Source organism: Hyperolius riggenbachi, chromosome 3, assembly GCF_040937935.1.
Source record: "Hyperolius riggenbachi isolate aHypRig1 chromosome 3, aHypRig1.pri, whole genome shotgun sequence".
Classification (NCBI taxonomy): domain Eukaryota; kingdom Metazoa; phylum Chordata; class Amphibia; order Anura; family Hyperoliidae; genus Hyperolius; species Hyperolius riggenbachi.
The window spans coordinates 324990415-325002633 of NC_090648.1; the positions used below are offsets into that span (position 1 = coordinate 324990415).

At 49.2% G+C, this 12219-nt stretch overlaps 1 protein-coding gene across 6 annotated transcripts in view; it reads left to right on the forward strand.

The window, feature by feature from the left end:
• The window catches only part of POC1B (POC1 centriolar protein B), a 218447-nt gene that overhangs the window by 63878 nt on the left and 142350 nt on the right, over positions 1–12219 (forward strand). Inside the window, exon 11 of one of the 6 annotated variants that reach the window (XM_068276832.1) lies at positions 10208–10267. The exons of the other annotated variants lie outside the window; for them this stretch is intronic. Coding sequence (XP_068132933.1) covers positions 10208–10252 — 45 coding nt within the window. The 3' untranslated portion in view covers positions 10253–10267. Of the gene's footprint in view, positions 1–10207; positions 10268–12219 lie in introns of those variants that run through there. 6 annotated transcript variants of the gene reach the window in all.

The window sequence follows — 12219 nt, forward strand, 5'->3', positions numbered from 1 at the left end:
ACAGAGTGACATTGCCCGCAAGACACCCCCCGCAGACTGAAAGAGCTACATCGCACTCAAACCCTCTCCCCCCCAGGCTGACAGAGCGACATTGCCCGCAACGCCCCCCGGGCTGACAGAGCGACATTGCCTGCAAGACATCCCCCCCCCCGCAGACTCACAGATCGACATTGCCCTCCAGACACCCCCCCGCAGACTGACAAGGCGACATTGCACGCAACCCCTACCCCCAGGCTGACAGAGCGACATTGCCCACATCCCCCCCGCAGGCAGAGCGACATTGCCCGCAAGACACCCCCAGAGCCCACCACCCGCAGACTGACAGAGCGACATTGCCCGCAAGACAGCCCCTCCCCCCCACCGCAGACTGGCAGAGCGACATTGCCCGCCCCCCCCCCCCCAGACAGAGCGACATTGCCCGCAACACCCCCCGGGACTGACAGAGCGACGCTGCCCGCAAGACACCAACCCCCCCCCCCCGCAGACTGGCAGAGCAACATTGCCCTGCCCGCATCCACCCCCCGCAGACTGTCAGAGCATCATTGCCCGCAACGCTACACCATCTCCCCCCCCCCCCCCGCAGACTGACAGAGCGACATTGCCCGCAAGACAGCCCCTCCCCCCACCGCAGACTGGCAGAGCGACATTGCCCACATTCCCCCCCCCCCCACAGACAGAGCGACATTGCCCGCAACCCCCCCCCCCCCCCCTGCAGACAGAGCGACATTGCCGGCAACATCAGAGCCCCCCCGCCGCGACTGAGCGACATTGCCCGCATCCCCCCCCCCCCGGGACTGACAGACGACACTGCCCGCAAGACACCAACCCCCAGCCCCCCTAACACCCCCCCCCGTAGACTGACAGAGCAACATTGCCCTGCCCGCATCCACCCCCCGCAGACTGTCAGAGCATCATTGCCCGCAACGCTACACCATCTCCCCCCGCAGACAGAGCGACATTGCCCGCAAGACAGCCCCTCCCCCCCACCGCAGACTGGCAGAGCGACATTGCCCACATCCCCCCCCCCCGCAGACAGAGCGACTTTGCCCGCAAACACCCCCCCCGCAGACAGAGCGACATTGCCGGCAACATCAGAGGCCCCCCGCCGCGACATTGCCCGCATCCCCCTCCCCCCCTGGACTGACAGAGCGACACTGCCCGCAAGACACCAACCCCCAGCCCCCCTACCCAAAAGACTGACAGAGCAACATTGCCCTGCTCGCATCCACCCACCGCAGACTGTCAGAGCATCATTGCCCGCAACGCTACACCATCTCCAGCCCCCCCCGAACGGGACTGACAGGGCGACATTGCCCGCAACAATACCAGTCCTCATCCCAGACCCCCCCCGCATTACTGGCAGAGCGACATTGCACGCAACTCCCACCCCCCAGTCTGACAGAGCGACATTGCCCACATCCCCCCGCAGACAGAGCGACATTGCCCGCAACCCCCACCTCCCCAGGCTGACAGGGCGACATGCCCGCACCCACCTGACCGACAGAGCTGGCGATATGCGCGCTTCCCCACAACCATCCTCCCGCTGAATGACAGAGCTGGCGATATGCACGCACCCCCACAACCATCCCCCCGCTGAGTGACAGAGCTGGCGATATGCGTGCACCGCCACAATCCCCACTGCCTGCTGAGTGACAGCTGGCGATATGCGCGGACCCCCACAATGCCCCCCCAGATTGACAAAGCGGCATTGCACGCATCTCCCCCCCCCCCCCCCCCACTGTTAGCGACATTGCCTGCAACCCCCCCCCCCCCCCCGCCGGGACTGACAGAGTGACATTGCCCGCAAAAATACAACCCCTCTCCCCCCCCCCCCCCCCCCCCCGCAGACTGACAGCAACATTGCACGCAACCCCACCCCCCAGGCTGACAGAGCGACATGCCCGCACCCACCCGACCGACAGAGCTAGCGATATGCGCACACCCCCACAACCATCCCCCCGCTGAGTGACAGAGCTGACGATACGCATGCACCCCCACAACCAACCCCCCGCTGAGTGACAGAGCTGGTGATATGCGCGCACCCCCACAATCCCCACTCCCCGCTGAGTGACAGAGCTGGCAATATGTGCCAACCCCCCCCCCCCCCCCCCGGCGCGCGTTTGACAGAGCGACATTGCATGCATCTTTCCCCCCCCCCCCCTGCAGACAGAATGACACGGACCCCCTACACTCCCCCCCCCCCCCCCCCCCCCGCGCTGAGTGATAGAGGTGGCGATATGCCCCCCCCTCCCTTATGCCAGAGACTGGTGGGAGTGTCTGAGGGCTGAGAGTTGGGAGGGCTAATGAATAATGAAGCAGGGTAAGGGAGTCAAAGATGGGACCTGCCACGAACTCTCAGGAGCATAAATCTCTGCAAATATTATATAAAAATTCTGTGAAATGCAAACGTGGACAGTGAAATGCATATGTAATGTAAGTACAGCCAATATTTAGCTACTGATATATGTTTTTCTCTGAGACCTTATACCTAACAGCTCCTCTTTAACAACGTTGCCCGAACTTTACACACACACGCACACACACACTGAAACTCCTCCTACCCTGGGAATGTTGATCGCAGAAATTAATGATACACTTAAACTTGAAAAGATTGTTTATTTGCACAGAAAGTGCCCCGCTGAATTTGAAAGGGTTTGGTGCAGCTGGTTCGATACCCCTGGACTGACTGCTTGGAACCTAATAAAACATAGACTTGGGTTTTAGGATGTCTCACCAATATATTTGAGAGGTAGGCTGTCACTGGATGAAACGGGGGAGTGTTAGTGAGTACTCTCCTGTTAGGTCTGGGTTTTAGGTACCTCTATACATCTGTGTTTTGGGTAGTGGCCCTGTCTAATGTATTCTATGGTATTACAGCGCTTTGAGTCCCCAGGGAGAAAAGCGCTATATAAATATTATTGTTATTATGCGAACTTCAGCAAGCCGTCTCCCAGCTTTGGGCTCACTGTGTATGATGTTACCTTTGCAGGGCTCTGCCATTTGTATTGGTGATCATCTGTAATGTTCTTAAAGTGAACCTCCGGACTAAAAATCTACTCAGCAGAACTGAAAAGGCTTGGTGTTTAACAGTTTCACAGCATCAGAACTTTGTTTTTCTTATAGAAGCATCATTTTTAGCTGCATTTTTATCTAAGCTCCACCCATCAAAGAAAAAAGCTCGGGCTTTTTTTCCCTGATGCTGTGCAGAGCATGATGGGCTTTCCTATTAGGCCTGAACGATTTTGGGAAAAGATTGAATTGCACGATTTCTGTCAGACATTGCGATTTCGATTCAATTCACGATTTTCTTCAATGTGCCTCATCCAGATCTCCTCTGTGCAAAGGAGGCTGGGGGTGGAGCTGTGATTAATCCTAAAGCAGCGTACACACGCCGGACTTTAGGCAACGACGGGTCCGTCGTTGCCTCCCGCTGGGTGGGCGTGCCAGCGACAGTCTGGCGTGTGTACGCTCTGTCGTCAGACTGATACGGCTGTTTCTGAGCGATCCGCCGGGCGGATCGCTCAGAAACAGCCGTATCAGTCTGACGACAGAGCGTACACACGCCGGACTGTCGCTGGCACGCCCACCCAGCGGGAGGCAACGACGGACCCGTCGTTGCCTAAAGTCCGGCGTGTGTACGCTGCTTAAGCCTAAAGGCTTCATAACTGGCTAAACTCTTAACTGACCGGGACAGTATAAAAAAAAAACTGAGAAGAACTGGTGCTATGATCATTGAGTAGTTATAGTTTAAACCTCATATATATATTAACACAATTTTTACTGTCCTACTCCAGAGGTAATACGTAATAAGGTATTGAACAGTAGTACCACACCTAATATGTCTGCCGTCCGCCCAGCTGATGGTGTGCTAGACCAGGAGTGTCAAACTCAAATAGACAGGGGGCCAAAATTGAAAAAATGTGACCAAGTCAAGGGCCAACGAGGACCGAAGGGGGATGGGTGGTTATTTTACCTGTCCCATTTTTCTCCATGCGACACATATTACTGTGTGTGTGTGTGTGGGGGGGGGGATAAGAGTCATGTCACAGCAGTAGTGGGGACAGTTAATGTTAGGTGTGGGGTAGGTAGGGTGAAGTTAAGCCATGGGGGGGGGGGGGGGGGGATTTGCGCTGATACACTTACTGATACACACACACACACACACACACACACTTAATTCTCCATCTCGCAGCACTCACTGACACACAGATCCTGCAGCACACACTAATATGCACAATCACACTTCGAGCACTTCACCTGCAGCACACACTTACATGCACACATACACACCAATATGCACAAACACACACTTCTCCTGCAGCACACACTTACATGCACACATACACACCAATATGCACAAACACACACTCCTCCTGCAGCACACACTTACATGCACACATACACACCAATATGCACAAACACACACACTTCTCCTGCAGCACACACTTACATGCACACATACACACCAATATGCACAAACACACACTCCTCCTGCAGCACACACTTACATGCACACATACACACCAATATGCACAAACACACACTTCTCCTGCAGCACACACTTACATGCACACATACACACCAATATGCACAAACACACACTCCTTCTGCAGCACACACTCACATGCACACATACACACCAATATGCACAAACACACACTCCTGCAGCACACACTTACATGCACAACACTCAATGACACACACACAGTCACGCACTTCAGTCTTGCCTGCTGAATCTCCCCCATGCTGTGCAGATCCACACCTCTCTCTGCACTTGGAGTGACGACTTCTGGAATGGGGGAGGTGGGAATTCCTTCTCTGCTCCCTCTGCTAGCCACCGAACTACTGAAGGACGGGGAGGGGAAAATCAGACCAGACACTAGCCTGGTTTAACTAAATTGCCTTGTAAACAATCATTGAAGAACCGACTCCTGTGAGCTGCCAGAGGGAAAGAGAGCGAGAGCCTGCGCTGGGCTAATGACGTAGCAGGAGAAGGAGGAGGCACTAGGCGGAAGTAAAGATACTAATCTGCCGCGGGGAGTGAGAGCTGCTGAGTCGCATCTATTTGTACACAAAGTTGCGCACAGCGGGAGATGGTACAACACCACAGCGGGAGGGCACAGGATATCGGCAAAAATCGCCGCTTTGGCGATCACGGAATCGTCGTTTCCGTGATCGCGATTTCGATACAAAATCGATAAATCGTTCAGGCCTATTTCCTATGTTGTTGTTCACGTTGCCTAGCAACTGGGAGAGGTGCCCAGGACACAGGACAGTTGGAACTGTGTCTCATGCTCCCTGTCACCTCCTTTCAACCAAAAAGATGGCTGCCATCATGAAATCAAACATTTGCCTGTTCTTTTAAAACAGTGTGGGTAAGAGACTATATTACCTATCTATTTTAATTAACATAACTAATGTAATTTAATGACAGTATGTTTGTTTAGGCTGGAATTGCTCGTTAACCAGTTCGGCCTATCTGGACGAGCTTCCTCGTCCAGATAGGCACTGCTGCTTCTGCCGCATGGTGCGCGCGATCGGGCGCGCGCCCGCCGCTAGCCCCCCGATCAGTGAATGGGAATATAATTCCCATTCACCGATCTAATTTCCCCGCAGAAAAACCAACGCTTTCTAGTGAGAGAGCGCGGTATTTCTGCCCCCCAGGAAACTTCTCCGTGTACTTTAGTTCCTGGATACGAGATCGTTCGCATCCATGACTTTTTTTACTGCACCCACATACATTTTTAATAAAACAATTCTATTATTTAACATTTAAAATTAGGAGTTTCCCTCCCACACCAAAAATTACCCACATACATATTTTATTAAAAAAAAAAATACAATAAAAAAAAACAAAAAAAACATAAATAGTTACCCAAGGGTCTGAACTTTTTAAATATGCATGTCAAGAGAGTATGTTATTATATTATTTAAAATTATAAGCTTATAAATAGTGATGGACGCAAATTGAAAAAATGCACCTTTATTTCTAAATGAAATATCGGCACCATAAATTGTGATAGGGACATCGTTTAAACGGTGTAATAACCAGGACAGATGGGCAAATAAAATACATGAGTTTTAATTACGGTAGCTTATATTAATTTCAAACTATAATGGCCAAAAACTGAGAAATAATGATTTTTTTTTAATTTCTTTCTTAATCTTCCTGTTAAAATGGATTTAGAAAAAAATAATTCTTAGCAAAATGTAGCACCCAAAGAAAGCCTAATTAGTGGCGGAAAAAACAAGATATAGATCAATTCATTGTGATAAGTAGCATTAAAGTTACAGGCGAATGAATGGGAGGTGAACGTTGCTCGGATGCATGAGATTTTCTGCACTGCGGTGCTGAACCGGTTAATTACTGTCATTTGATTTTTATTTTATTTTTTTTTCTTTTGTTTCTGTGGTTATTGCTTTTTTAACATTTTAACATATTAACATTTGTTAATAAAACTGTTTCTGATTTAAATATTGATAATTATCAAGTTACCATAAGGATTATGATCAACTGAGAGATGTGTTTGGCATTGTTTATCAAAAGTAGGATAAGTTAGACATGGAGAAAAGGACTTGACACCCGAAGTGAGAGGGATATGGAGGTTGCCAACTTTATTTCCTTTGAATCAATGCAAATTGATTGGCTGTCCTGCTGATCTTCTGCCTATGATACTTTTAGCCATAGACACTGAACAAGCAATGCAGATCAGATGCTCTCACTGAAATCTGACTGAATTATCCACATGCTTGTTGCAGATGTGTTAATTCAGACACTACTGATGCATAATAGATCAGCAAAATGCTAGGCAACTGGTATTGTGTAAAAGGAAATAAATATGGCAGCCTCCATATCCCTCTCACTTCAGGTGTTCTTTAAAGTTAGGGCTATATGTTAGGAACTGGCTAGGAAGGAGTTTTGGTTGTACAGAGGTATATTCCTACTGGATCCACAAACTTCTGTAGCTCACTCCTTGAAAAATGTGGCTTTTTGACTAAAATCATCATTTTCAGACAGGATGAGGCCGGCTTACAGTGATGTTCCCACCTATAACCCATTTCCTAGACAAAATGGGCCAGGGAAGAGGAAATGGGAGGGTGATAGGAGGGAACACCGTCGCTAGCTTGCCTCTCCTGGTTTGAAAATTTGACTTTAAACAAAAGTCTAATTTCTCCAGGCATGATTAGAAGAACCAGGGGTGGGTTCAAGGAGAGGGACAAATACACAAAGGTATGTGGATCCAGCATGAACATACCACTGTGCTTAGCCTAAGTTGCTTTGTCTATGCTTTAAAGAGACTCTGTAATAAAAAACTTACCTCGGAGGGGGAAGCCTCAGGTTCCCAATGAGGCTTCCCCCATCCCTGTAGCTGCAGACAATCCAGCTCTGGCTCCCCCGAAGCATCTCACAATCCTGGCTCGACAAGCATGACAAGGCGTGATATATTTACCTTCCCTGGCTCCAGCAGGGGTGCTGTTGCGGCTCTCAGCACAGAGATATCCCGAAGTAGCCGATCTCTGTCGGGTCCTCTCTACTACACAGGTGCAGGAGACTTGCGCCTGCTCAGTAGAGTGGACCGACAGCGATCGGCTATTTATGCCTATCTCAGAGCGGAGAGCAGATACTGTGCCTGCGCTGGAGCCGGGAAGGTAAATATGTACATCCCCACTGTTCGGAGGGGCACAGCGAGACCTCCGTGGGGCACAGGAGGACGGGGGAAACCTCGATAGGATCCGGAGGCTTCCCCCACCCGAGGTGAGTACCCTCCAGGGGAACTTTTTTTAGTTACAGGTTTTCTTTAACCACTTGCCGACCGCACGCTTATACCGTGCGTCGGCAAAGTGGCAGCTGCAGGACCAGCGACGCAGTACTGCGTCGCCAGCTGCAGGCTAATTAATCAGGAAGCAGCCGCTCGCGCGAGCGGCTGCCTCCTGTCAATTCACGGCGGGGGGCTCCGTGAATAGCCTGCGGGCCGCCGATGGCGGCTCGCAGGCTAAATGTAAACACAAGCGGAAATAATCCGCTTTGTTTACATTTGTACGGCGCTGCTGCGCAGCAGCGCCGTAAGGCAGATCGGCGATCCCCGGCCAATCAGCGGCCGGGGATCGCCTCCATGTGACAGGGGACGTCCTGTCACTGGCTGCACAGGACGGATAGCGTCCTGTGCAGCCTCGATCGCCGGGGGGGCAGCAGGTAGGAGAGGGAGGGGGGAATTTCGCCACGGAGGGGGGCTTTGAGGTGCCCCCCCCCCCCCGCATCACCCAGCAGGCAGAAGAGATCAGACCCCCCCAGCACATCATCCCCATAGGGGGGAAAAAGGGGGGCTATCTGATCTCTCTGCCTGCTACCTGATCTGTGCTGGGGGCTGCAGAGCCCACCCAGCACAGATCAGTAAAAACAGCGCTGGTCCTTAAGGGGAGGTAAAGGGTGGGTCATCAAGTGGTTAAAGAAGATCTGTGATGAATTTACAGCACATTAAAATAAACATATTACTATTTTCCCCGTTATTCCCCCTCTTCATTTCTCCTATTTTTGCCGCTTTTAAACCTTTGGGCAAGATAGCCGCAATTTAAAGTGCTTCCGGGTCAGTACATAGTCTCCCTGTACTGCTGTGCAGGAGAGCTGAGCTGAAGCCACACGAGGCAGATCTCCCTGCTGCCAGCCTCACTGGAGCAAGGCAGTTCTTCCCCCTGCTAGCTGGAGCACATAGAAAGGTCAGGGATCAGATGACTTGCAGCAGAGGGAGGGAGGGGCAGAGAGCAGGTAGGAACAGCTACTGTATTGCATGCCTCTTCCTGCAGCACAATATTCGTCTAACTAGACGAATAATTAGAAATGAGCAGGAGAGAGACAGCACAGCTGTTTGTTTTGAAACAAGAGAAGGGAAATAAGATTTGTACTTATGAAAGGAACATATCTCTTCATTTAAATTGCATTTTGAAAAAGGGCCACAGAACCCCTTTAACCACTTCAGCCTTCAGTCATTTTCACTTTATGCATCCGAGCAATTATCACCTCCCATTCATTAGCTTATAACTTTGTCACTACTTATCACAATGAACTGATCTATCTTGTTTTTTTCTGCCACCAATTAGGCTTTCTTTGGGGGGTATATTTTGCTAAGAGCTAACTTTACTGTAAATGCATTTTAACAGGAAGAATAAGAAAAAAACAGAAAAAATTCATTATTTCTCAGTTTTCTGCCATTATAGTTTTATAATAATACATGCCTCCATAATTAAAACCCACGTATTGTATTTGCCTAATAGTCTCGGGTATTACACCGTTTAAATTATGTCCCTATTACAATGTATGGCGACAATATTTTTTTTTCCATTTTGCATCCATCACAATTTACAAGCTTATAATTAAAAAAAAATCGAAATATTTCATCTTTACATTGATATTTAAAAAGTTTAGACCCTCAGGTAAATATTTACGTGTTGTTTTTTTTATTAAACATTTTATTTCGGTATTTGTGGGAGGGTGGGATGTAAATAGTAATTTTTTTATGTAAATATATGTAGATGTAGTTTTACTTTTTGGCCACAAGATGGCAACCTTGACTTTGTTTACATGACGTCGATCTAAGCGTAACATGTACGCTTAGGGGGGACGTAAGAGGCAGAGAAAGCGAAGCTTCCGAGAGAAGCAGTCGCTTTTTCTGCTGTGGAGAGGAATCAATCATCGGGCACCATGTCTCGATTAATTGATTCCTGGGCTAACGATCCGCGGCCAGGAGTGCGCAGGAGCGCACATGGCCTTCTGGATGTAGCTTCTACGTCCAGAAGGCCTAAATGGTTAAAGGGAATGTAAACTGAGAGGGCTATGGATGTTTCCTTTTAAACAATACCAGTTGCCTGGCAGTAGTGGTTGAATCACACACCTGAAACAAGCATGCAGCTAATCCAGTCTGACAGGAGAGCCAGGCAACTGGTTTTCTTTTAAAAGGAAAAATCCATATCCTTCTCAGTTTAGGTTCCCTTTAAGGAAAAGGTGGTGGGAGAGGTTAGGGCTACACTAGGTTACTGGATGAGGAACCCCCAAGCCAGGCACCATGATAAATCTCTGCTCCTGGAACTTGGCTCTCAAATCTAGCAATATGTACTTTTACTATAAGGGCTAATTCACACTTGAGCAGATGCAGAACGGAAATGGTAAGTGCATCCGCTATGCAGATACATTCCGTCCATTTTGCATCCGCAGGATTTCAGCTGGTCTTTTGCAGCCCAATGGAGATTCCCATGCTAATACCGGCCACCGGGTTGTTTAGCCAGGACCGGTGGGCGGCGCCGCGGCGGGACACGTAAGTATCACATCATGATAATTGAAACAGGTGATGCGGATGCGGCAACTAGCCTAGTGAGAACAGACAGTGTCCGTTCTCATAGGCTTTCATTGGACACATTTTCCTATCTGGTCTGGGAAACTTTGCCAAGTTGGGACTCTGCGTTCCGTAATGAATGGATCCGTGTCTTTTGAAGTTGAAGGTGATCCTATTTTTAACATTGGATCCGCTGGCTGTGTTTAAGCAGAGCTTAAAGAGAGCCCGAAGTAGGCTCATAGATTTAGAAAAAAACAAAACGTAAAAATGCCGCTCCTGTGGGCCGCACTGGCCCACTTTCACTTCTGGGTCACGACACTGGAATGAGAGATTGATTCACTCATTTAGCGTGCAGGGAAGCGGCCAGGGAGAGAGAGCTCTGAAAACCCTGCAGGAACGCCATGGACTCTCTCCCCTATGCTTGCCTCCGAGATGGCGACAAATAATGTTGCTATTCTGGGGGGGCTAAAAGCAGTGGTGGGGGAAGGACACAGAGGCATGTCATGAGGCAGAGAACATGCTTCTGTGTCCCATCCTCCTCCCCCCCCCCCCCTCCTCCTCGAGTTCTCTATAAAAAAAAAAAAAAAAAAAAAAGAAAGAAAGAAAAGTCCCAAACGAGTACATTTTTTTAAAAAAAATTTTAGCTAGTGTGAACTGGCCCTGAAGAAGGAACAGACCCATTCAGGGCCAAATTTAAGACAAGGCCACATAGACCATGGCTAGGGCACCACAGGATTAAGGACGGGTGGGCAGCAGGCTATACTGGGGGAGGAGGAAGGGTCAACTGGCTACCACCTATACTGGAGGAAGGGGGGGGGGGGGGCATCAGGCTATCTATTTGGAAGGGGGGTAAGGAGTCATCAGGGTACCTTTTACTGGAGGGGGGGTCATTAGGCTGTCTACACTGGAGGAGTTGAGGGAAGGGTTATCAGTCTACCTATACTGAGGGGGAAGGTCATCTGGCTGTTTATAATAGAGGTAAGGGTCAACAGGGTACCTATAATAGAGGGAGGGAGAAAGGTTCTGTGGCTACCTATACGGGGGGGGTGGGGATCATCTGGCTACCTAAACTGAAGGGGGCGGCTGCTGACTGGCCTTGGGCGGTAAAGAGTAAAAATCCGGCCCTGGACCCATTATTGGGCTTGCATAAACATATGTTACAAGAAGACAGTCCATACATTTTCTCTATAACTATGACCTGATTTCAGTGCCAGCTTCAACATCAATAGGGCAGTCAGGTGAGGCTCCACAGGAGACGAGGACATATATTATTTATAATCTGTCTTCTGACACTTCCTGGGTGCCTGGAAGCTGCTCCTCATTCTTTACTGCTGTGATGAATGTGTACAGTGCTGCTGACATGAATGAGGTGTTGTAATGCTCATCCTACATATCTGTGTCTGCAGCAGCCTGTTTCAATGAAAACCCAAATTAGAAGGCCTGGCATTTTCATACACGAAGCTGTGCATTTCAAACCTGGATTAAGATTTAATGTAAAACGTTTTAGTAGCGATGCTTTGCCGCGTCTGCTTTCAGCTTATTATGTTCACTTGGTAGCTCTTACTTTATGACAAGTTTACTTTAAGACTGTGGCCATGGAAAGTAAGGCAGTGAAAAACTAGACTTCCGCAGGTCTGTTATTAATAGCAACAGCACAGTGTTGGTTTTCTTACAGTTATTCTCCACTAGTTCCCTGCACACTATGGCTGAAAATAGTTCTGTTCAAAGTGACATCGCTCCTGTCATCAGAGCATGATCCTTCTCTCATGGGAAGCTGTCATGGTTAAGGCTTGTCTTTTGGAGATTAATTTAGAGAGTGTATTTCTGCAGCAGTGTACGGCTGACACAGTTCAAATCCCAGATGTATTTGACAACCTGCTGTAGTAATGTAATA